Consider the following 27,208-nt stretch of genomic DNA (forward strand, 5'->3'; position numbering starts at 1 on the left):
CATTTTATTTATCCACTCATCTGTTGAAGGACATTTGGGTTGTTTCCATCTCTTGGCAATTGTGAATAATGCTGCTATGAACATTGGCGTGCAGATATCTGTTCGTGTCACTGCTTTCCGATCTTCCGGGTATATACCGAGAAGTGCAATCGCTGGATCGAATGGTAGCTCTATACCTAGTTTTCTAAGGAACTGCCAGACTGACTTCCAGAGTGGCTGAACCATTATACAGTCCCACCAACAATGAATAAGAGTTCCAATTTCTCCACATCCCCTCCAGCATTTGTAGTTTCCTGTTTGTTTAATGGCAGCCATTCTAACTGGTGTTAGATGGTATCTCATTGTGGTCTTAATTTGCATCTCTCTAATAGCTAGTGAAGCTGAACATTTTTTCATGTGTTTCTTGGCCATTTGTATTTCCTCTTCAGAGAACTGTCTTTTCATATCTTTTGCCCATTTTATAATTGGGCTGTCTGTACTATTGTCATTGAGTTGTAGGATTTCTTTGTATATGCAAGATATCAGTCTTTTGTCAGATACATGGTTTCCAAAAATTTTTTCCCATTGAGTTGGCTGCCTCTTTACCTTTTTGAGAAATTCCTTTGAGGTGCAGAAACTTCTAAGCTTGAGGAGTTCCCATTTATCTATTTTCTCTTTTGTTGCTTGTGCTTTGGGTGTAAAGTCTAGGAAGTGGCCGCCTAATACAAGGTCTTGAAGATGTTTTCCTACATTATCTTCTAGGAGTTTTATGGTACTTGCTTTTATATTGAGATCTTTGGTCCATTTTGAGTAAATTTTTGTGTAGGGGGTGAGGTAGGGGTCCTCTTTCATTCTTTTGGATATGGATATCCAACTCTCCCAGCCCCATTTGTTGAAAAGACCATTATGGCTCAGTTCAGTGACTTTGGGGGCCTTATCAAAGATCAGTCGGCCATAGATCTGAGGGTCTATCTCTGAATTCTCAATTCGATTCCATTAATCTATATGTCTATCTTTGTGCCAGTACCATGCTGTTTTGGCAACTGTGGCTTTATAATAAGCTTCAAAGTCAGGGAGTGTAAGTCCTCCCACTTCGTTTTTCTTTTTTAGAGTGTCTTTAGCAATTCGAGGCATCTTCCCTTTCCAAATAAATTTGATAACTAGCTTTTCCAAGTCTGCAAAGTAGGTTGATGGAATTTTGATTGGGATTGCATTGAATCTGTAGATGAGTTTGGGTAGAATTGACATCTTAATGACATTTAGCCTTTCTATCCATGAACATGGAATATTTTTCCATCTTTTAAGGTCCCCTTCTATTTCTTTTAGTAGAGTTATGTAGTTTTCTTTGTATAGGTCTTTTACATCTTTGGTTAAGTTGATTCCTAGGTACTTGATTTTTTTAGTTGCTATTGAAAATGGTATCTTTTTCTTGAGTGTCTCTTCAGTTTGTTCATTTCTAGCATATAGAAACATTACTGACTTATGTGCATTAATCTTGTATCCCGCTACTTTGCTAAATTTGTTTATTAGCTCTAGTAGGTGTATCGTTGATTTCTCAGGGTTTTCTAGATATAAGATCATATCATCTGCAAACAATGACAGTTTTACTTCTTCTTTTCCAATTTGGATGCCTTTTATTTCTTTGTCTTGCCGGATTGCCCTGGCTAGCACTTCCAGCACAATGTTGAATAACAGTGGTGACAGCGGGCATCCTTGTCTTGTTCCTGATCTTAGAGGGAAGGCTTTCAGTCTCTCACCATTGAGTACTATGCTGGCTGTGGGTTTTTCATATATGCTCTTTATCATGTTGAGGAAGTTTCCTTCAATTCCTACCTTTTGAAGTGTTTTTATCAAAAAGGGATGTTGGATTTTGTCAAATGCTTTTTCAGCATCTATTGAGATGATCAATTGATTTTTCCCTTTCGAGTTTTTAATGTGTTGTAATACATTGATTGTTTTTCTTATGTTGAACCATCCTTGCATGCCTGGAATGAACCCCACTTGGTCATGGTGTATGATTTTTTTAATGTGTCTTTGGATTCGATTTGCAAGTATTTTGTTGAGGATTTTTGCATCTATATTCATTAGGGAGATTGGCCGGTAGTTTTCCTTTTTTGTAGCATCTTTGCCTGGTTTTGGTATTAGATTGATGTTAGCTTCATAAAATGAGTTAGGTAGTGTTCCATTTTCTTCAATGTTTTGAAAGAGTTTGAGTAAGATTGGTGTCAGTTCTTTCTGGAAAGTTTGGTAGAATTCCCCTGTGAAGCCATCTGGCCCTGGGCATTTATTTGTGGGAAGATTTTTGATGACTGATTGGATCTCTTTGCTTGTGATGGGTTGGTTGAGGTCTTCTATTTCTTCTCTGGTCAGTCTAGGTTGTTCATATGTTTCCAGGAAATTGTCCATTTCCTCTACATTCTCCAGTTTGTTGCCATACAGTTGTTCATAGTATCCTCTTATAATTTTTTTAATTTCTTCAGGATCTGCAGTTATGTCACCTTTTTCATTCATTATTTTGTTTATATGGGTCTTCTCTCTTTTTGATTTTGTCAGTCTAGCTAGGGGCTTGTCAATCTTGTTGATCTTCTCAAAGAACCAACTTTTGGTGATATTTATCCTCTCTATTGTTTTTTTGTTCTCTATGTCATTTATTTCTGCTTTAATCCTTGTTATTTCTTTTCTTCTACTTGGTTTAGGATTGGTTTGCTGTTCATTTTCTAGCTTCTTCAGTTGATCCATTAGTTCTTTGATTTTGGCTCTTTCTTCCTTTTTCATATATGCGTTTAGTGCTATAAATTTTCCCCTTAGCACTGCTTTTGCTGCATCCCATAGGTTTTGGTATGTTGTGTTCTCATTTTCATTCGTCTCTATATATTTAGCAATTTCTCTTGCTATTTCTTCTTTAACCCACTGATTGTTTAGGAATGTGTTGTTTAACCTCCAGGTATTTGTGAATTTTCTAAGTCTCTGATGGTTATTGACTTCTAATTGTATTCCATTGTGGTCAGAGAATGTGCTTTGAATAATTTCAATCTTTTTAAATTTATTGAGGCTTGTTTTATGTCCCAGCATATGATCTATTCTGGAGAAAGTTCCATGAGCACTAGAAAAGTATGTGTATCCTGGTGATTTGGGATGTAATGTCCTGTATATGTCTGTTAAATCTAATTCATTTATCAGATTGTTTAGGTTTTCAGTTTCCTTATTGGTCTTCTGTCTGGTTGATCTATCTATAGGAGAGAGTGATGTGTTGAAGTCTCCCACAATTATTGTGGAAACATCAATTGCTTCCTTTAGTTTTGCCAGTGTTTCTCTCATGTATTTTGTGGCACCTTGATTGGGTGCATAGACATTTACGATTGTTATTTCTTCTTGCTGAATTGCCCCTTTTATTAGTATGTAGTGGCCTTCTTTGTCTCTCAAAACATCCCTGCATTTGAAGTCTATTTTATCTGAGATTAATATTGCTACACCTGCTTTCTTTTGGCTGTAGCTTGCATGAAATATTTTTTTCCATCCTTTCACTTTCAGTTTCTTTGTGTCCCTGTGTCTAAGATGAGTCTCTTGTATGCAACATATTGATGGTTCATTTTTTTTGATCCATTCTGCGAATCTATATCTTTTAATTGGGGAGTTTAAGCCATTTACATTCAATGTTAAAACCGTGAAGGCATTTCTTGAATCGGCCATCTTATCCTTTGGTTTATGTTTGCCATATTTTTCCCCTCTCTCTATTAATATCCTTTATTGTACCCATACTGAATCTCTTTAGTACTGAACCTTTCTCCAAGTCTCTCTGTCCTGTCTTTGTTTCTCTGTCTGTAGGGCTTCCTTTAGTATCTCCAGTAGGGCAGGTCTCTTGTTAGCAAATTCTCTCAGCATTTGTTTCTCTGTGAAAAATTTAAGCTCTCCCTCAAATTTGAAGGAGAGCTTTGCTGGATAAAGTATTCTTGGCTGGAAATTTTTCTCACTCAGAATTTTAAATATATCGTGCCACTGCCTTCTCGCCTCCATGGTGGCTGCTGAGTAGTCACTACTTAGTCTTATGCTGTTTCCTTTGTATGTGGTGAATTGCTTTTCTCTTGCTGCTTTCAGAACTTGCTCCTTCTCTTCTGTGTTTGACAGTGTGATCAGTATATGTCTCGGAGTGGGTTTATTTGGATTTATTCTATTTGGAGTTCGCTGAGCATTTATGATTTGTGTATTTATGTTGTTTAGAAGATTTGGGAAGTTTTCCCCAACAATTTCTTTGAATACTCTTCCTAGACCTTTACCCTTTTCTTCCCCTTCTGGCACACCAATGAGTCTTATATTTGGACGTTTCATATTATCTATCATATCCCTGAGGTCCATTTTGATTTTTTCAATTTTTTTACCCATTCTTTCTTTTATGCTTTCATTTTCCATTCTGTCATCTTCCAGGTCACTGATTCGTTGTTCAACTTCCTCTAGTCTTGTACTATGAGTGTCCAGAATCTTTTTAATTTGGTCAACAGTTTCTTTAATTTCCATAAGATCATCCATTTTTTTATTTAGTCTTGCAATGTCTTCTTTATGCTCTTCTAGAGTCTTCTTGATTTCCTTCATATCCCGTACTATGGTCTCATTGTTCATCTTTATTTCTTTGAGTAGCTGCTCTAGGTGCTGTGTCTCTTCTGGTCTTTTGATTTGGGTGCTTGGGCTTGGGTTATCCATATCGTCTGGTTTTTTCATATGCTTTATAATTTTCTGTTGTTTTTGGCCTCGTGGCATTTGCTGAACTTGATAGGGTTCTTTTAGGGTTTGTAGACCTATTGAAGTCCTTATCTCTAATTTATCAGATCTGCAGCTTCGTGGAGTACACTTTCTCTAACTAACCAGCAGGTGGCGTCCACGAGCCACCTGTTCTCCACAAGCCAGTTCTCCCCTGCTTAGCCTTTTTGGTGAGTGGGGGAGTGAGTCTTGTGGGGCTCAATTGGTGTACCAAGCTTGCGTGTGTAGTTGGTGTTGCCTGCCCTGTATGTGGGGCGTGTTTCTGGGCAGTCGGGGAGGGTGGTGGCCCTAACAATCAAATCTCCCTGATGATCCTAGAGTTTTAAAGCTGCTGCAATAGTCTAATCCTTCAGTTCAGTCCTGCCACAGTTTGTCTCTGCCACTGACCCACAAGTCCTTGGTATTGGCGTATGGCTCCTGAGACTTGCAAGTGGGCCCCTCTTCCAGGCTGTGCACCCTGGGTCCTCTGTTGAGGGATGACTGTGCTATGTCACAGGTGAGTGCCGTCCCCCCAGGGCAGTTCTGGGCTGCTGGGCTGTGTAGGGAGGCTCCCAGTCTGATCAAATGATGGCTGAATGGGGCTTTGTTAATTCACACTGCTCCACCTTCCCAGCTCTGGGACAATCAGCTGAGGTTGCAGGGAAGGCTAGTGTCCACGCCCAGTTTTGTGGTGTGTGCCTATTATTTGAAGCACTTCCGTCACACTGGGTTGTCTGGGGCAGCTCTGGGCTATGGGGCTGGCGATGGGCAGGAGTGTTTCCTGTCCACCAGGATGGTGGCTGTGAGCAGACACCCCCTTTTTCTTGGGAAGTTGTGGTGTTTAGTGAATTTTCTCAGCCACTGGATTATTGCCTTTTGTCTCAGAGCTCTCTTAGTTCTGCTCTTGACTTGACGTGCCCAAATTGCAGTTATTTGAAGCTTTCTGTATTGGGCTTCTTAGAGTAATTGTTTTAGAAAAAGAAAAAAAGGATTAAAAAAAAAAAAAAAAAAAAAAAAAAAGTTCCTTCCTCAGAGATCTAATGGGTTATTGAAATGCTAATAGACAAAGCAACCAGGGCCATTAAGGAAAGGTCCACAGGGCAGAGAGATCAGCTTTTCTTCGGGATTTGCATATGCGCCTCAAGGCCTGAGTTCCGCCCTTCCCCTTTCTGTGTTCACCAGAACACCAAAAATCCTCTGCTTTTATTTTGGAGTTTTTTGCGTTATTTGTTTTTTTTCTATGCCTGTCTCCTCTCTGCTGGGCTGGCTGCTCTCAGATTCTCTGGTGTCTGGTCTCAGTCTATAGATTTCGCTGATCTTAGCAGTTCGACATTTTCATGAGTGTTGTATGAAGTATGCCCAAAGTCAGATTGCTCTGTGGTGTCCAGTCCACGCAGTTCCTGGCTTTTTACCTACTTTCCTGGAGGAGTAACTAAAACTTACAGCTCACCAGTCTGCCATCTTGCCTAGAAGCATCAGCAATGCACTCTTAAACAATGAATGGGGTCTTCACTGGAGGATGGCCAATGGCGTCCGGAAAACCTCTGTTAGCTGGGAAGGCACGTGGCTGGCGTCTGCTCCAAAGTTCTGGTTTCAAAATGGCTTTCTCCCAGGATGTTCCTCTCTAGCAAGCTTGCTCTTCTTCAAAATGTCACTCACAGCTGCACTCTCCCCTATGCTTTAAAAAATGGTACTTAACCATTAGATCTGATTAGATCATTAGATTAGATCATTAGATTAGATCATTAGATTAATTAGATTAATTAGATTAGATCATTAGATTAATGATTAGATCATTAGATTAGAGTTTGTTTTCTTTGAATCTTTATAGTTTGCAAACAAAAATGAGCTATGTCTTTATTTCAGGTTACTTATTGAAGTCCAAAAATTTCAGCAATTGGAACAAAACTTTATATTTTATGTTCCTGTAAATACTTTGATTCTGCACCTCAGAGTTGACACTTGAAGGAAATCCAAATGGAAAATATTGTATACAATACTGTCTAATGCTTGGGAGGAAAGTTCTCACTTTCCTTTGTAACTTAGTTATTCACTTTTCAATGTACTGTGGTACAAATGGAATATTGTCTTGTTCTAATATGATATTTTTTTATTCAGTATGGAAGCATAGTTAGTTATGGAGTGAAAAATGTATTAAGGATTGGAGAATAGATTATAAGAAGAATGAAACAAACACAAATACTAAAATGTATTAAAATTCACATTAGCACCAATTGTGAGGGAACAGCAGCATGTAGAAAAGTCTGGCATGCAGATTTCTCTTTCTTTTAGCTATCCTGTGGGTATTTTTGGCTAATCTTGCCAGTTAAAGTTATTAGGAGAGGCACATTGTGAAAACTGATTTTTGTTCAAACAGGTCGCAGTTTTTACAGAGCGTTATTGCCCAGTGTCTGGTGGAACTCTCCTCTGCTAGAAGCACTTTTAGATTCACTATTCAAGGTCATGATGGGAAAGCATACATCTTGGTAAGAAATTATTTCATCCAGTTTTTTCTAGCCTAGTAATCCAGTTTCTCAGAAATTCTTTAGTTTTTGTCATTCTTTTTCTTTTTTCTTAGGTCTAGAAAATAAATGATCAAAAATTGATTTTTAGTATCTGTTTAATTCCTAAATCAAACTTCTTTAATTGAATAACAAATGATCAAGTGCTTCTGTGTGCTAAGAACTAAAGACACAGAAGAATAGAGCCCAGTTCCTCCTCTTTAGAAGCTTACCCCAAACAATATGATTTTTCACTCTCAGTTTTTGATGGCTTATTATGGTCACTATAATACCAGTCTGTCTTGCTTTTTTTTTCTATTTGTATACTTATGTATAAAAGATGTATTATTGCCCCCTTTTAAAAAAAAATTCCCACTGGTTTTTAATATGTAATTATTGATTTTCTGTTTATATAAATAAGACATGCTCATATAATAGAGAGTAGAGAAAAGCAAAAGAAATTAAAAGTCATAGTTAATCTCACCAACCAGAAGTAATCACTTTGGTTTCTAGACTTCCAAATGTGTTCTAAATATTCCAGAACTGGAACTGCATTCTTTGTTAAGCTTTTTTCCACCGTGTTATTGCTAATTCTTTATAAACATTTTTTAACCTCTGGAAGATTCCATCGAACATAATTTATTTAACTATTTCCTTATTGAACACTTATATTGTAGTGAATTTTTCAGTATAATAAATAATGCTGCTTTGGACATCTTTCTATATCAAATTTGTGTATGCTTTCAAAAGACTATAGGGTATGTATTTAGAAGTTAGAGATTGCAGCTTTTAATTGTGGTATCCTAACACTTTGGGAAGCTAACATTAGTGGAAGAGAAAGGGATGAAATTGCAGGTGGCTGTCTGGAAATTGGACATAATCCAGTCATTTTCATTTGTATTATATCCTTAAAAAGAAAAAGAATCTAAGTTCATCCTTGGCAGTGTTTTATGAATGTGCCCCTGTGTGAGAATAACTCAGTGGATAGAAGACTGTCTCCCCTGCAGTGGCACGGGTATGGTGGTAGCAGCGTAGTCTTCCTCCTACAGCTTCCTTCCTCTTTAGGCTTTGGCGTAAGATTTTACTTAAAAGAGAGGTTCTCCTGCTTTAAAAATATTCATTATCACTGTGACACTTATATAATCACTGAACTTTGATGTTTGAGGAGTAGTGGCAAGTTTAGGAAGAGAGGCTCTGCAGTGAGCAGAATCATCCCCTTCATGTACCACAAACATCTATTATATTGCTATTAAAAATATAATTCTACAGAAAAGAATTTGGGACATTTATATGAAATCCAAGAATTATGACCCAAATCACTTCTCTGCCTCCAGGTCTCTTTTATTCAATCAGTGAACATATACAGAATATTTTCTGTTTGAAAGACACTGCTCTAGGTGCTCAAGGTAGAGCAAAATGCCTTCAAGGAACTCACAGGCTAATGGGGAAACATGGTAGAAAAAAGGAGGGAGAGGGTTGGGATTGTTGTTAGGGGTGTTTTTGTAGCCAGCCAGGCATATTGGGAACCCATACTACTCTAATTCCAGATAATTTCTATGAGAAGCTAAAATATTTCCTGACTGAAGTTGATACTAAGTTTGCCATATAGTCATAGTCTGAAATCAGGTTTAATTTTCTTTTATTGCAAGATTTTCACTTTGAAAATCAGGAGTAGGAACTTTTTATACCTGCTATTAATAGATATTTAAGTTAAAAAAATTATTTTTAAAAAGTAATACATTCTTGAAATGCATTCAGGCAACACAAAAAACGTAAAGAAGTTGTAGTTCCTTCATCTTGCCTCCTCCCCTGCCCTGCTACATCATACTGTCCAGATGTAATTGCTATTAAACTTTGGAATATGTAATTAAATTTTGTTTCTATCCACATACAATTATATATACTGTATGTACATAAACAGTTACTTGTTTGTAGAAAAACAAAATCGTGTGATTAGCATTTTTCTGCAAAATACTTGGTTCACATAACTGAATATCATGAACATTGTTTCTTGTAAGTGTAAATATATTTCTGACTCGTATATGACTTCTTTTGCATGTATATCTATTAAAGACAGTGCTGCACTGAAAATAATCTTTGCACACAGATTTTAGTACTTCTTTAGAAACTAATCTTTGGAATGGGATTGCCCAGTATTAGAGATGTGTATTTTAATTCTGTTAGATATCACCCTCCAAAACCGTGAGCTTATTTAGCTCTTATAGTTGGATATTCCTGGGTGAGTGCCCCCATCTTGGGCAAGTGCCCCCAAATCCCAGCTGCTGAAAGTATTGGCTGCTAATGGCTTAGAGCTCTTTTCTCCATTGAATTGCCCTTGGATGACAGATGCTGCCACACCAGGAGGTTACCAACCCCTTCCCTTACTCCCACTGTCTACCACCTCTGTTCTGTTCAGTCTGCTGCTAATAGATGACTGACTCGGAGGTCTAAAAAGCTGGTCCCTTCTGTCTCTAGGTGGGACCAACTGTGTAGATGTGATTCATGCTCCAGAGCTCTTTGTGGGAACAAACTGAAGCCAGACTCCAGTTGAGGCCACATCCTTGCCTAGCTCCTTCCCCTGCCTTATCCTTCTCCCCTTACTCCCTTTCTCCTGAGAGTATTCCTACAATGAAACACGTGCACCCAAATCCCAAAATTCTTCTGCCAGCAGTGTATGAGAATGCCCATTTCCAAACCCCACTTCCCAAACTGGATGTTATAAATTTATTTTTTACTTTTGCCAATCTGAGAAGTGAAAACAGCATAAAAATTTTGTATTTCTTTATTACTCATTATGTTAACATTTTATATGTTTATTAATCACTTATTTCTTCTATTAATCTGCCTATTCATATTCTTTGCCTCAGCCAATTTCTGTTCTGTTTTTTTTTCCCTTATTGATTTCAGGAGCTGTATTATGATATAGATAATTTTCTCCTAGTCTGTTTTTTATAAACTTTCTTATATCAGTTGCTCTACGAACTTTGAATACTTTGAGTTTATTAACTCATTGCATCCTCCCTACCAAATTTTATGCTTTGGAAGACCATCCTTACTTAAAAATTATATAGATAACTCTGCTATATATTTTTTGGTATTTTTATAATGTTTTTGAATGGTTGTATGAGATATGGATAGCATGGTAATATTACACTTGGATTTTTCTCTTCATGTCTTTAGTTATGGCTTTTAAACACAGACAGTTTAGTGATTGGATCTTTGGAAAATTCCAAAAGTATAAAAAAATTCCCCCTTTTGGAAGACACGTTGAAGACTGATTCCAGTGCTTCCTGGAATGCTGTCAAGGTCCTCTACCAGCCATGTATCAAAAGCAGGAATGAAAAGTAAGTTGTACTTCTGTTTTCTCATTCCATGTTATGTTCAGCTTCTGTCACCATGTATGATGTTTAAGAAATTAATGGGCTAAATGGTACTGTACAGTTTCTCTCCTTAAAGCTTCTGGGGGTCATACCACTAAATATTATGCTTCGACAGATTGAGATATCACAGATGAATCATGCTAATATGGAGAAAGCTTGCTTTTACTGAAAATATTTGATTTTTTCTTGTAATCTCAGCTGTTGGTGCATATGGCTGCAGTACTAAATCAAGCTTCAACAACTATGAATATTTACTGATAAGACCTTATAGGCATTCTGGACACAATAGTGAACAAAACAAAGGTCTTGCCTCCTAGGGTTGTCATTCAGATAAGGGAAAGACAGACCATGAACAAAACAAACAGGCAAAAAAAAAAAAAAAATCAAAGACTTATATGGTTCTTACTATGTTTCAGGCACTAATCTAAGGGCTTTCAACTCACTTAAGCCTAATAACCACAGTATGGGGTTGACACTATTATTATCCCCATTTCAAAGGTAGGGATGCAAAGATGCAGGTGTTAAATTGCTCTAGTGAAAAATAAAGCGAGAAAAGGTAATTGTGGAGTGCTAGGATAGGTGTAGAAGTTTATCATTCTATATTGAAAAGTCAGGGAAGGGCCCTGAGATAACATGACATTTAAGAGGAAAACTTGAAGGAAGTTAGGGAGCGAGCCATATCTGAGGGAAGAGCATTGCACACAGAGGAAACAAGTGCTTTCATTTGAACAAAGTGGAAGTTTCTACATGTCCTGTATTTTCATATGGGATTGTTCAAATTTGTTCTAAGAACAGGAAGATCCCAGTCTTTTTCTGGAAAGTAAATGAGACATTTTAAAAAGTATTGCTTTTCTTTTTTTTCCAAAATTATGCAAGTAGTACTAATCAAAAGATTAAAAAAAAGATATACATAAAGTAAAATATGAAAGTTCTCCATCATGTCCCTCTCCAGAAGTAAAAAGCTTAGTGTGTATTCTTTCTGTCCTTTTTCTATTAATTTTGCATCTTAACATAATTTGAATGATACCATATGTATTTTCACATGTTTAAAAACACTGTATCTTGGAATTTCTTTCCATGTCATTGCCTGGGATTTTATAAAATGGATATACTATAAATTTATATTTAACCATTTTTCAATTGACAAACATTTGGTTTAATACTTTTTGCTGTTACTATTAGTATTGCACTGTGTATACTTGCACATATTTATATGATTATCTACAGGCTTCTCTGTAAGAGAGAAAGAACTGCTGAATCAAAGGATATGGACATTTAAAATTGTGATAGATACCATTTTTTTACCAAAAGGTATTACCAATTTATACTCCCACCTGAAGTTTCTACCAACGTCCATTTCCCTACACCCTCATCCAAACTGTCATTTAGATTTTTGCTCATCTGATGCCAGTGTAAGTGAAACAAGTTCATTTGATTAACCTTGTGTTAAATTAAGGCATAATCAGAGAATATGGCTTCTGTGTTTTATGTTTTGAGGAATTTGTTGAGAGTTGTGTCCTTGTGTAGTCCTTGTGTATGTGTGTGCCTTTATATATTTAGAGACATATAGTCAAGATTATTAAAATCCTTTATATTTGTCTTTTTAATGATTTGAAATGTGGATTTTTGAGAAGGGTTTGTTGAGTCTCACACTGTCTAGAAAAGCCACTTTCTTCTGGTCTTGATGTCAGTTTTTGCATTATATATTTTGAAGCTGTAATATTAAGTCTTAAAGGTTTGGGACATGACAATTTAATTGTTTGCACATTTTATCAATTGGAGATATTGCTGTATTTACTTTTTTTTTAAATCACTGATTTGTTGTATCTTTTTCCATTTCTTTGATTTCAGCTGTCCTGTGTCATTTTATCTTAGGTGTTTGTCTCATAAACTACATGTAGCTGGATATTTTAAAACTTCATTGTGAAAGTTCTCTCTATTTTAAAGTGAATTTGATTAATGCACATTTATTGAGATTATTGATATAGTTGAACTTAAACCTGCCATCTTTTGGATTAGTTGCCTTCTTTTTGTGTCATTTCTTTCCTCTTATGATTTGGAAGTAAAAAAAAATCCATTTCAAATTTCTAATGGTGTACCTTAAATTTCTACACATATTTAAGTGTATTTTTTATCAATATCTAGATCTAATTAGTATTGATACTCTTTATTAAACAAGAAAAGACTCTTAAGGTTTCAATTTCTTTTCCTGCTCTCTCCCTCACCTACCCCCTTCCCCTATGTTGAGATCATCTGAGATTCTGTGGTTGTTGGTTTATTTCTTGTAAGAGAATGTTGACATTCCGAAAACCCACCCCATTTACTTACCTCTTACCTACTCATATGTATCATGACCATGAATGTTTTTATATTTTTATTATATAAGTTTGTTTCCACAAAAACATGTGGTATTGTTTGATAATGTTTTAAAATACTTACATAGTATTATGTTTTATGTATCTTTTAGAAATTTGTTTTTTCACTCAATATTCTTTGCTTCATTTTAAAAAACATTTAAAACAGATTTATTATAACATATATAACATAAATTTGTCATTCTAACCATTAAAAATTTTTTTTAACTTTTTAACCATTTTTAAATATACAATTCAGTGGCATTCATTACTTTTACAATGTTCTCACCACCTTCCATTATTAAAACTTTTTCATCACCCAGAACAGAAATTTGTTTCGTCTGTAACTTGATGGAGTATTGTTCTAGTTTGCTAATGCTGCCAGAATGCAAAACACCAGAAATGGATTGGCTTTTATAAAGGGGGTCTATTTGGTTACACAGTTACAGTCTTAAGGCCATAAAGTTTCCAAGGTAAGGCATCAACAATCAGGTACCTTCACTGAAGGATGGCCAGTGGCGTCCGGAAAACCTCTGTTAGCTGGGAAGGAACGTGGCTGGCATCTGCTCCAAGTTCTGGTTTCAAAATGGCTTTCTCCCAGGATGCTCCTTTCTAGGCTGCAGCTCTTCTTCAAAATGTCACTCTCAGTTGCTCTTGGGGCGTCCTCTCTTAACTTCTCTGGAGCAAGAGTCTGCTCTCAACAGCCATGTTCAAACTGTCTCTCATCTGCCGCTACTCTCTCAGCTTCCATGAATTCTTCAAAGTGCCCCTCTTGGCTGTAGCAAGCTCACTCCTTCTGTCTGAGCTTATATAGCGCTCCAGTAAATTAATCAAGGCCCATGCTGAATGGGCGGGGCCACACCTCCATGGAAATTATCCAATGAAGGATCTCGCCCACAATTGAGTGATCACATCTCCACGGAAACATCCAATCAAAAGTCTCCAACCCAATCAACACCAGTCGGTTTCCTGCCCACACAAGACTGCACCAGAGATAATGGCATTTTGAAGGACATTATACATCCAAACCAGCACAAGTATATTCTTTAATAGTTCTTTAAAAATGGTACTGGAGTCAATCCTTGTGTATCTGAAAATGCCTTATACCTATTCTGTCTCTCTGAAAACCTTTAGGATTTTTTCTTTATTTTTGTCTTCTTAAGATTTCACAAGGTTGTGTCTAGATGTGAGTGTTCACTGAAACTTTCCTCTTAGGTCGTTGGTTGTTCTTGTTTTATAGAAGCATTACTTGTTTTATAGATGCATTAATCCCTCAATCTCTGTGAGGAAAATAGTTATACTTAGTATTCTGTTTCCTCAATTAACTCTTTTTTCTTGGGTGTTAACTCCTCTTTTTAAAAAGAGAGGTTGAGTTTGGTATCTCTTTTTCATGGTGTTGGTTTTCCCAAATGTTTGCTGATTTCACTAAAATTCTTACAATACCACATAAGCATCATGCAAGCCAGGACCTTTTCTGTCTTGCCCATTCATTGTAAGTGCTCAAAACATGTTTGTTAAATGAATGGTTAATGGTTTTCTGCTTATCGTTGTATCTGACAATTACTGTTTATATATTGGTGACAGGGTTGTTACCATATCTTGCCTTTAGAGATTAGTAGAAGAGAACGCAAAGGACATACTTTTAGGCTGTGTGCCAGTTTGTCTTTTGGTGTTAAGAAAAGGAGGTGGTTATGGATTTGGTTATGGTGAAGAACCTTATATTTCATTATTATGTAAAATTCACACGGCCTTTCTTGAGAAATGTTGCAAAAAGATTCAGTGGGCCTCTCCCATTGTTTCACTCATTCTTAACAAATCCCCATGAAACTAGAAATATAATGACTATAGTCAGTTGTGTTCTGCTGTTTTTGATTAGTGGTCTCTTTTTTTTTAAATTCCAGATGTCCTGGGGTCAAGTTGATGTCTTGTAAATTGGCTTGATTACCTCAGTTTGCCTGTTGTGTAACTACTTTTGTTGTACTTTTCCTCCTGCTACTTATTCTGCGTCCCCCAAAGGTAGAAACTCACAAACTGAGTGAACATCCTGTGAGTTATTTACTTTTTCTTTTAAGAGCATCACCATCTTTCTTTTTGGGCATGGAGTGGTGCATTAACCATATTTTCGGCACATGGAATGGTACATTAACCACCAATTAGCTAGAATTTTTTCCTAGTGGAAGTTTGAATCACCAGACAGTAGTCTAAAAGACGAAAATAACAAATGTAGCTATGGTTTTAGTTCCATGAGCACACACAAAAAGGTGGCGTGTGATATTTTTAGAATATTCTTTCTTCCTAGCAATAGGCATAATTTTCTTAATACTTTGAAGTCTGTTGTCATCTTACCCCCCCCCCCAGTCCTACCCCTTCCACTCCAGTTTTTGCACTAGTGGTTTTGGGTGTGTGTTTGTTTCTGGTGAGCACTAGTGGTTTTTATATTGTTCCAAGTTTTACATGGTGAAATTTATTTTACATCATAACATTCTTTAGTCTGCATTTTAGAGTTTGGGTCCTAAATATTAACTTTTTTAGCTCTGGATTCTAATCAAAATTAACTTCTTAAATTTCATTTGGCAAATGTATCAATCTACCTGTGGCCTCATATTCTCTAGACCAGGGAAGATTTTGTCCCCCAGGGAGCATATGGCAATGTCTGGAGTCGGTTTTGGTTGTCATAACTTAGGGGCTACTGGCATTTAATGGTTTGGAGCCAGAAATGCTGTTAAATATGCTACAATGCCCAGGGCAGCCCCCCAAACAAAGAATCTGTCGTAAAATGTCAGTAGTGCCAAGGCTGAAAAACCCTGAAATCAAGTTGTTGACTCCTCCTTTTCCCCTCTGGATGTAATATAGCCCACTTTTTCTTGAAATTATATTTGAGCCAGCAAATAAGAGAGAATATTTGCTAAAGCATGAGCCAAAATCTCTCTAATAGCATTTGTTAAATTTGTTAGAATAAACAGAATAAGTGGTTAAATGTAATGCATGTGTTTATTGTTACATTCCCTTCCTTTTTTAAAAAAAAAAATGAAAATAGATTATTTTCATTAAACAGTGGTGAGGAATTTCATAGATATTAAGCCCCTTGTTCTCTTATTTGTAACATAAAAGATCTTAGGAGTATGTAATCATTAAGTGTAAATAAGTTTTTGTTTTTTTAAAGCTAAATGGAATTATCATTGCTGTGTAAGCTACATAAGTTCTAATATTAGGAGTGGTTCTTCCTAACTTTTTCAAAAGATGAAATGTCTGATTTAGGAATCTGGAGAATGTGGGGAATTTGAACTGAGAAAGAGTATTCTACAGTCCCACTTTTAATAGCAGCATTTTCTTGCACAATATATCAAGGGAGAAATGTTGATGAAATGTCATATTCACCCCTAGGTTTAGTAAAATTTGAGGATTAAACTTTATAAACTAACTAGGTTTGTCTTTGTTGGCTAAATATTGGTAAATATTGTTGGTAAAGTGTTGGTTTTGCCTCAAGAAATTTATCGTTGCTTTATCTAATGAAATAAAAACACATATAAACCATACCCATGTATATTTCATATATAAAACTGTTAGTTTTTTTAATTTGTGAAGCAGCTTTTCCCTTCTTTTTCCCTTTTATTTCAGCAATAAAATTGAACTTCTGCTTAATTTTGATGCTCTGCCCCTGATAATGGCAGAGACTATTATTGCCGGAAACACTTTGGAGATAAAATTGGATAAAATTAGGTGGTTCAGAGGAGCTTGCCCTTTTGATTGATAAAAATGTAAAACAAGCCAAATGTTAATTTACACTAATTTTGAATTCAGCAGAATATCTAAGATCTATTATCTATTAATTGTGTAAGCTACTAAGACACTTCATGTTAATAATTTTTTGGATAGTGTGTGAATGTGATGCTAGACTGAAGAATGAGTGAATGAATGAATGGATATGTGTCAGGACCCTGATGCCACCTCAAGTGAGTGTTTATTTTACCTTCCCAGGTGGGAGTCACACAGTGCAACTGTCAGTGCACCACAATTAGGTGGATTATCTTTGCAGAGTAGGATCAACTTAAAATAACTTACAAATGAATAGTATCACCATTTTAATTGTAGTCTATGGCCAGAGAATATTTAGAGTTGTTTGAACCTCAGAAATCACTGAGTCCAAGTGAGATTTTTTTCTTTTTCTAATGAGAAAACTGAGGATCAAAAAGAGAAATAACTGTAGTTAGTGTGTTAGTGATAGAGGCAGAAAGAGCTGGATTAGCTCTTTTTCATTGTATCATGTAGTCTCTCACTATAAAATTTTAGGAGCTCTGAAAATGCTACTATAAATGTATATCTTTCCTCAAGAAAAATTCCTTTGCTCATTTGGAATATGTCAGCATTTTTATTACTCCCCCAAATATATTGCTTACTATACTATATCAGTGAATATTTATGCATCGTAATATATAGCATCAGAAGCAGAAACTTCTGATTTATAGTATTCAGATCTGATGTTGTAGATCAAAATGTAAGGGTACAATGTGATTTTTTTTGGAAGTCCAATGCCATAGCTTCTTAGAACAGGAATTCATTGAATGGAAATTAATCTAAAAATATAGGAAAGTAGTCAGATACCTATGGGAAAATATGCTTTTTTGGAAATTACTCTTCACACCTTTGTCTGTTAGTACCATATTATCACTAAGACTTATCCACCTAACTTAATCTTGGATAATGTTCCTAGGGACTGTTCATTATAAAACAGGTTGAGCCCACAACTCCTCTAAGTAGACTATGTAAGTACAATGGCCTAAAATCAAACTTATTTTATTTAGTTTTCTTATACTATACAGGAATTCACTTGTAATTATTAAAGAAGATACAGGAAATAACACCATGGCGTATAATAAAAATGGATTTTTTTCCTAGAAAATCCAATAAAAGGAGGCTTCCTGTGAAAAACAATTCATTTGTTAGGAATTCTTCCTTGAGGGGAATCTTTTCTTCTCTAATGAAAGGAATGTGAGATAAGTATGGTTAGGACCTACCAGGGTAAAATGGGAGCGGGGACTGGGATTGCGTAGGGTAAGGAAGGAGAATGTGTATATTAAATTGTTTAGTTTTCTATATTTTCTAAACATATTTTAGGTATTTTTATAAAGCAGACTTGAAGTAGTTATCTTAACACTTCACATCAGAAAGGCTTGTGGGGTTTTTCTTTTCTTTTTTCTCCTACTGTACTCGGTGTTGTTAAGTGATTGCAAAAGTAGAACAAAGATTTTTGCCATAAAGGAGCTTACAGTAAAGTTAAAGCAACCTGGTAAATGTACGAAAAATATTATTGAAAAGATCAAAATCTACATAAATGCTGTAGTACAGATTTTCATGGAGAACAGTATTTATTAGGTGAGTCAAAGAAAATAGAAAAGGGTAGGAAGTACTCCTCTTCCCTCCCCTCTGCTCTCTTCCTCATCCCCCATCCTGCAAATTCATCCAATAAAAGCTGAAAAGGGCTGGGGGTTGGACAGGGAAAGTTTCCACATTTTCGTATAGTAGATTCCAGGGCGCCCAGTAGACTGCTGCTGAGGGAGCGGCATGTGGCTCTCAGATTGAGAGGAGAGCAGTCATTTACCCATGGAGCCTTTCATTTATCTGTTTAGCATATTGCACTCTCCTCAAAAGCTTTTGTTTTAAGAAAGTTCCACAGCTGAAAAAAAAATGTTTGAGAACCACTCATCTCTGTCACATGCATTTCATGAGCCTGTGTTTGAATTAATTGGTTAATGGCAAGGTTACTACTTACAAAAGCAAACATATTGAGGTAGTTTCAATGGTGAGAATTGCCTTCTTTTTATTGGACTGAAATCTGTCTCCCAGAAACTCATCCAGAGCTACCAAAATTTAATCTACTGAGTCCTGAACATGATGTCTCTTCAAATATTCAGATAATTTGACACTCTCTCCTAGGTTTTCTCTTCTCTATCCCAGACATCTTTCAGTGGCATGATTTCAAGCTTCACTTTCCTTATGCAGTCTCTTTTCCCTCTTGGCTGCCTTTCCTATTACATCTTGATTGCCCAGCAGGACATGTTGCCTCAGCATCTTGTTAGCTGTGTGTGGACAGGGTGAATTGGAGAGAAGTTATAGCTAGGGATACATCCTACAAGGCTATTTTGGGTAATTTAGAGATAAAGGTAAGAAGGCGTTTTCAGTGAAACCCAATAGGAAAGCTGGATTTCAAGAATCCATAGAACTTTTTTGAACAGGAAACTTTTCAACCTCAGGTACTGGAGATGGTCATTTGTTATTCATTCAACAAATATTTATTAAGTGTACACTAACTATTACATACAATATTGAGCTAAAAGAGACCTGATGCCTTCCTCATAGACCTTATTATAGTCTGATGGGAAAGATAAATACAAAATTGCAACCTGATCAGTGCTACAAAGAAGAGATACATGGTGCTACGAGAGCACATCATAGATTGGCCAGGCCAGGATAGGATTCCATGAAGAATTGGTGCTTGACTGATATCTGAGGGATAAGAAGTCGTTAACTCTGTGAGGAGCATCCAGGCAGGGGGAAAGCAATACAGGAGAGAGCACAGTGAGTACAAGGGATGGGAAGAAGACCAGGGTGGCTGTGATGGAGAGAGTGAGAAACAGGGCAGGGGTAATTAGGAGCCAAACCAACTCAGGGCCCTTGAAGGGCACTTTAAGACTTTTGTCTTTGTATTTATCCTAAGAACAATGGAAATCTATTGAATGTTTTATCCAGAGAGTAGAGTGAGATGGTTTAATTTATGCTTTGGTTAGATTTTTCTGGCAATCATATAGAAAACAGTTGGATATGGGTAGATGAGATAGGAAGCTATTGCAGTAGCCCTGGAGAAATGACAATAGTTTGGACCAGGGCAATGGTAGCTGAGATAGATCTGGGAGATAGTTAGTAAGTAAAAGTGCAGTGCTTGGTGACTGATAGGATTTTGGGAATTGTCACTATTCACTGGGATAGAGAACACTGGAAGAAAATCAAGTTCTGGGAGACAATCATGGAGTGAAGTTTTATGCATTTTAAGTTTGAGATGCCTTTGAATCATCCAAAAGGAAATATGAAGTAGAAAGTTGTATATATAGGCCTGGGATTCAGATGAAAGGTTTGGGCTGCATTTGTAAATTTGTGAGTCTAATTGAGGACAAGGGCATGGAAAGATTGCTTAGGAGAAAGGATGGAAGGACCGAGCCATGAAGAACTCCTGCATTTACAGGAATTCTTACCAGGTAGAAGAGGATGAACCTGGAAAGGAGGTGGAGAAGGAGTGACCAAGAGGTAGAAAGAAAGCAATAGAGTATTGTTTCACAGAAGCGTCAGGAAGAGAGTACCTTAAGGAGGAAGTGGTCAGATGTTGCTGACAGATCAGGTAAGAATTGGAATGTCAGATGTGCATTGGATTTAGATTGTACTGGCCCTTGGTGACTTTAGCAGGGACTGTTTTGTCTGGTGACTTGACTGGGAGCTAGGTTGGGATGGATGAGCAGTGAGAGAGAATTGATGTAACAGAGATAACAAGCTTGGAAACAGAAACTCTGTACATTTTAAGCCTTACCTTCCCATTCCCTTTCCCCACCCCATTCCCTGGTAACCTTTATTGTAGTTTCTGACTCTATTAATTTGCTTATTCTAATTATTTCAAATCAGTGCGATCATATAGTATTTGTCCTTTTGTGTCTGGCTTATTTTACTCAATATATATTGATATTAATCTTTCTGATGGTGTGACTTTTGCCAGCTTATCATCTACTTGAGTGCAGACACAGAGAAAACAGATAGTTGGGTTCATTAGGGTTAAAGTTTTGTCAGCTGGATGCAGAGTATTGTGTTATACTTATGTTATTAAAATCAGGGACCACAGAAACTACTTGGCCTATTTTAATGAAGATTGAGGATTTGGAAAGCAGCCTTAGCTGTGGTAAAGGAGAAATTTAGCTTTTAATTATATAACTGAAGCGTCTCAAAATATTATTTTTAAAAAGGCCAAATATTATTGATGGGAAATGCTCTCTTTATAATATAATTAGGAAAACTCCAGACTCTTAATGGTGTTTTAGTACTTATTAAAATATATGCCCTGAGTTAAATTTTCTTCAAGATTTTCCATGTGATTTTTGTATACTCTCATTTTGTAAGGAAGTTTACTGGACTACTGTGGGATAACAATTATAAAGGAAAAGGTACATAATTTTATGCAGCTCCCAGTTTTAGTTTGATATTTGTGATTTAAGCAATGATATTGTTCCAGATTGGTTCTGCTTTTATTCTAGACAGTGGGGGTGAGAAATGAACTTTTGAATTCCAAGATTAGCTGGAGTAGAAGGAAGGAGTCTGTTTCTTCCAGCATCACTTGGGGATTTTAAAAATTCAGATGGCTGCAGGAGCCCTCCAGGTGCTTGCACCTGTATTGAAAACCAAGATAAATGTAACATTACATTATTATCCTTCCCATTGTTGAGGTTAGCTGCTACTGTAACATCCAGTGGTGAAGGCAAGTGCCTGTCTCAAGGACCAAGGGACGGCTTCAGGCCAAGGGCCTCCAGCAGCAAGACTGGCCTCCATGGGGCACTCTCGGCATCACTGCTCCTTATGAACTGCCAGAACTCAAGCCATTTTCTCTCCTATGTCAGAGGAACATTGTCTCCGTACCTTTATAAAATTAATCCTTCCTAATTCCCCAGGTAAACAATGATGGCATTCTCCTTGTAAAATAATTTCAGCATCATAGGTGAAGCTCAAATCCCCTTGACCATCATTTTCAATTTCAGTCCCTTTCTCATAAGTAACTGCCATAACCAGGTTGCTATGTATCTCTCCAGAACTTTATCTGAACATATACATATGTTTTTATATGCCCTAGAATGATATACAGAAATATTTTGTGTTATCTTTTCCTTTTCTGTTATTTTTTTATAATTCAATTTTATTGAGATATATTCACAAACCATATGATCATCCACAGTGTACAATCAGTTGTTCACAGTATCATTATGTAGTTGTGCATTCATCACCACAATCAATTTTTGAACATTTTCATTATCACACACAAAAAAGAATAAGAATAAAAGTTAAAGTAAAAAAGGAAACCCAAAACATCCCTTTACCCCCCCCATCCCTCCCTATTGTTTATTAACTTTTTTCCTCTGTCCATATTAACTTTTTATCTGTCCATACACTGGATAAAGTGAGTGGGATCCACAAAGTTTTCATAATCACACAGTCCTACAATGTAAGCTATATAGTTATACAATTGTCTTCAAGAATCAAGGCTACTGGGTTGCAGTTCAACAGTTTCAGCTATTTCTTTTTAACTATTCCAATACACTAAAAACTAAAAAGGGATATCTAAATAATCCATAAGAGTAACCTCCAGAATGAACTCTTGACTCTATTTGATATCTCTCAGCCACTGAAACTTAATTTTGTTTCATTTCTCTTCCCCCATTTAGTCCAATAAGGCTTTATCAATCCCACAATGCCAGGGCCAAGCTCATCCCCACAAGTCATGTCTCACTTTGCCAATGAAATTTACACCCCAGGAGTCATGTCCCATGTGTGTGTGTGTGGGGGGGGGGTGGTTAATGTGTTTACCTGAAGAGTTGGCTTAGAGAGAGAGGCCACATTTGAGCAACAAAAGGGGTTCTCTGGGGGTGACCCATAGGCACACTTTTTAGTTGGTTTAGCCTCTCCTTTGCAGTAACAAACTTCATAAGCACAAGTCCCAAGATTGAGAGCTCGGCCTTCTAGATTGGTAGCCCCCAGTGCTTGTGAGAATATCATTAATCCCCAGGTGGGGAAATTTAATATTTCCACATTTTCTCCCAGTCCCTCAATGGGGCTTTGCAAATAGATTTTTATTCTTTGCCCAAATTACTCTGGGATGTTTTGAGGCTTCACAACTGACATGTACAACCAACTAGATTTCACTCCCTCTTCACCTTCCCATGTAATTAATTATGGTGTGTTCTGGTTTGCTAATGCTGCCATTATGCAAAATACCAGAAATGGATTGACTTTCATAAAGGGAGCTTATTTCGTTAGAAAGTTACAGTTCTGTAGCCATAAAAGCATACAAATTAAGGCATCAACACAAGTATACCTTCACTGGAGAAAGGCCATTGGCGTCTGGAAAACCTCTGTTAGCTCAGAAGTCACATAGCTGGTGTCTGCTTGCTCCCAGGTTGCATTTCAAAATAGCATCCTCCAAAATGTCTCTAGGCTTAGCTTCTCATGGCAAACTCTGGGCTGGTATCTCCAAAGTGTTAGCAAAATTCTGCTTTCAACAGCTGTCTCCAAAATGTCTCCCTGAGCTGCAGCTGCTCTGAGGTCCTTCTGTTTGTGAACTATTTTATAGGACTCCAGTGATTAAATCAAGACCCATCCTGAATGGGCAGAGCCCACATCTCCATGGAAATAATCCAATCAAACATTTCACTCACAGTTGATTGAGTCACATCTCCATGGAAACACTCAATCAAAGGATCCCAACCAAATCAACATTAATATGTCTGCTCCCAAAAGATTGCATTAAAGAACATGGTGTTTTGGGGGACATAATACATCCAAACTGGCACATACCACCCCCTGGATCCCAAAATGACATGATCATTCCATATACAAAATACTTTCATTTCATCACAATATCACAGAAACTTAAATCCTTTCAGTAACAATAGGTAAGTACAAGATCCCATCAAAATCAGTTACAAGCGTGGTCTGTCCTAATGCAAAATTCCCCTCTAGCTGTGGACCTGTGAAACTTAGAACAAGTTATTTGCTGCCAATATACAAAGGAGGGACAGTCATAAACATTCCAATTGCCGTAAGGAGAAACTAAAAGGAAAGCAGGGTTTAAGGGACCAAAACAGTTCCTAAAACCCACAGGGCAAACTCCATTAGATTTCAAAGTCTGAAAGTCATTTATAGAATGATGTTTTATCCTTGGGGCTTGAGAGAGCAGGAGTCAAACCCTTTCTAAGGGCCTTTGCAGCAGCCCTTTCCTCTCCAAATGCTGGGGTGAGTGCTCCAACATATTCACACACTGGAGACACCACCTTCTTCTTAGCCCCACCCTCCTCAAACATCGGGGCACCACCCAGACTCTGCCTTTCTGGGGCAAAGGCTCTCCCCTCTCCAAACAGTGGGGTGGCAGCCAGGCTCTCTCCAATCCCCGGGGAATGTGCTCCACCCTCTCTGAGGCCTGGGATAGCAGCACTCTTCCTGAGTATCAAGGTGGAAAGTTTGCCCTCTGTCTCTGGGGCAAACTCACCCTTTCCACGTGCATGGGCCACTCCATTCTCCCTGCCCAAGACCTCTTGACGCCGGACCTCAATCTCCATGATTCTGTCATTGAAGAAGTCTTTCCTTCAGTTTGTCCCTTCTCCATCCCCTCCAGTCCAGACTGGCACTGGTTCTGTCTATACAGATCTCACAAAAATTTTGTAGGCTTGGCATGCAGTTTACAGGGGTCAAACCATCAGACAATAGGACTTTCCACAAATCCTTTCTGGATAACTCCATCTTCAATACTGGTTTGTACTGAAATGGCAGTCGGGTTCCATGTTTGTTTAAATCCTCATGTGGGACTGTAGCTTCTGGAGTCTCACTTTTTGGAAGCCCAGAATTATCCAAACTATCTGTCCTAGTCTGCTAATGCTGCGGAATGCAAAACACCAGAGATGGACAGGCTTTCATAAAACGGGGGTTTATTTGGCTATACAGTTACAGTCTTAAGGCCACAAAACGTCCAAGGTAACACATCAGCAATCGGGTACCTTCACTGGAGGATGGCCAATGGCGTCCGGAAAACCTCTGTTAGCTGGGAAGGCACGTGGCTGGAGTCTGCTCCAAAGTTCTGCTTTCAAAATGGCTTCCTCCCAGGACATTCCTCTCTAGCAAGCTTGCTCTTCTTCAAAACGTCACTCACAGCTGCACTCTGTTCAGTCTCTTTGAGCCAGCATGTTTTATATGGCTCCACTGATCAAGGCCCACCCTGAATGGGTGGAGTCACACCTCCATGGGAGTATCCCACCAAAGTCACCACCCACAGCTGGGTGGGGCACATCTCCAAGCAAATCTAACCAGCACCAAAACGTCTGTCCCACAAGACCACAAAGATAATGGCATTTGGGGGACACAATACATTCAAACTGGCACATTCCACCCCCTGGACCCCAAAATGACATTATCTTTTCAAATACAAAATACATTCATTTCATCACAATATCACAAAAACTTAAACCATTTCAGTAACAAAAGTTAAGTACAAAATCCCATCAAAATCAAATATAGGCGTGGTCAGTCCTAAGGCATACTTTTCCTTTAGCTTTGGATCTGCGGACTTAGAAAAAGTTATGTGCTTCCAATATACAAAGGAGGGACATTCATAGGATAAACATTTCCATTGCCATAAGGAGAAACAGTAAGGAAAACAGGGTTAACAGGAGCAAAACAGTTCCTAAAACCCGCAGGACAAACTCCATTATATTTCAAAGTCTGAGAGTCATTAACAAAACAACGTTGCATCCTTGGGGCTTGAGAGAGCGGGAGTCTAACCCTTCCTAAGGGCCTTTTCGGCAGCCCTTTCCTCTCCAAACGCTTAGGTGAGTGCGCCAACATACCCACACATTGGGGAGACCACCTTCTCGGCCCCACCCTCCTCAAACATCGGGGCAGCTCCCGGATTCCCTTCCATCTCCGGGGCACACGCTCAACCCCTTCAGAACAGTGTGGTGGCAGCCAGGCTCTCCCCAATTCCCTGGGAATGTGCTTCAACCTCTTTGGGACCTGAGGTGGCAAAACTCTTCCAGAGCATCTAGGCGGAAAGCCCGCCCTCGACCTCCAGGGCAAACTCACCCTTTCCATGCATGTGGGCTGCTCCGCTCTCCCAGCCCTAAACCTCTTGACTCCAGACCTCAACCTCCATGGCTCTGTCTTTGAAGAGATTTTTCCTTTAATTTTTTCCTTGTCTGTCTCCTCCAGTCCAGACCGGCAATGGCTCCGTCTATAAAGATCTCGCAAAAATTCTGTTGGCTTTGCATGAAGCATGCAGTGGTCAAAGCCATCAGACAATAGGAGTTTCCACAAATCCTTTCTGCTTAACTCCTTATCCAATCTTGGCTTGTCCTCAGGTTGGGCTGTAGCTTCTGGGATTCTACCCACTGGAAGCCCGTAATTTTCCAAGCCATCAACTTCTGGTTTCTTTGAACCCAAGAGTTCAGTTCTAAGTTTATCTCTCTCTGCTCGCATTTTACTATAAGCTGCAAGGAGAAGCCAGGATATGTCCTCCACACATAGTCTGGAGATCTCCTCAGCTAAGTATTCCAGGTTGTTGCTTCCAGACTCTTCCTTCCATCTCACACCAGGACTCAATTTTGCCAAATTCTCTGCCACTTTAAAACAAGGATCGCCTTTCTTCCAGTTTACAACACATTCATCATTTCTGTTCAAGTCCTCATCAGAAGTATCTTTAGAGTCCATATTTCCACAAACAGTCTCTTTAAAGCAGTTTTGGCCTTTTTTATCAAGCTCCTCACAATTCTTCCAGAGTCTTCCCCATATCCATTTGAAAAGCCGTTCCAACATGTTTGGTATTTGCAAACACAGCAGCAAAAGCACCCCACTTCTCCGGTACCAAAATCTGTCCTAGTCTGCTAATGCTGCGGAATGCAAAACACCAGAGATGGACAGGCTTTCATAAAACGGGGGTTTATTTGGCTATACAGTTACAGTCTTAAGGCCACAAAACGTCCAAGGTAACACATCAGCAATCGGGTACCTTCACTGGAGGATGGCCAATGGCGTCCGGAAAACCTCTGTTAGCTGGGAAGGCACGTGGCTGGAGTCTGCTCCAAAGTTCTGCTTTCAAAATGGCTTCCTCCCAGGACATTCCTCTCTAGCAAGCTTGCTCTTCTTCAAAACGTCACTCACAGCTGCACTCTGTTCAGTCTCTTTGAGCCAGCATGTTTTATATGGCTCCACTGATCAAGGCCCACCCTGAATGGGTGGAGTCACACCTCCATGGGAGTATCCCACCAAAGTCACCACCCACAGCTGGGTGGGGCACATCTCCAAGCAAATCTAACCAGCACCAAAACGTCTGTCCCACAAGACCACAAAGATAATGGCATTTGGGGGACACAATACATTCAAACTGGCACACTATCATTTTCTGGTTTCCTTGTACCCAAGAGTTCATTTCTCAGCTTATCTCTGTCCTGTCACATTTTACCATAAGCTGCAA

The 27,208-nt window shown here is 38.1% G+C and overlaps 1 protein-coding gene across 2 annotated transcripts in view; it reads left to right on the top strand.

Moving 5' to 3' along the window:
- UBE3D (ubiquitin protein ligase E3D) overlaps positions 1-27,208 on the top strand; it is a 168,443-nt gene that overhangs the window by 52,086 nt on the left and 89,149 nt on the right. For both annotated transcript variants that reach the window (XM_037842951.1, XM_037842952.1), the window contains exons 8-9: positions 7,088-7,196; positions 10,392-10,555. In XM_037842951.1, coding sequence (XP_037698879.1) covers positions 7,088-7,196; positions 10,392-10,555 — 273 coding nt within the window. The remainder of the gene's footprint in view (positions 1-7,087; positions 7,197-10,391; positions 10,556-27,208) is intronic.

The sequence above is a fragment of the Choloepus didactylus genome, chromosome 7 (genome assembly GCF_015220235.1).
Source record: "Choloepus didactylus isolate mChoDid1 chromosome 7, mChoDid1.pri, whole genome shotgun sequence".
Classification (NCBI taxonomy): domain Eukaryota; kingdom Metazoa; phylum Chordata; class Mammalia; order Pilosa; family Megalonychidae; genus Choloepus; species Choloepus didactylus.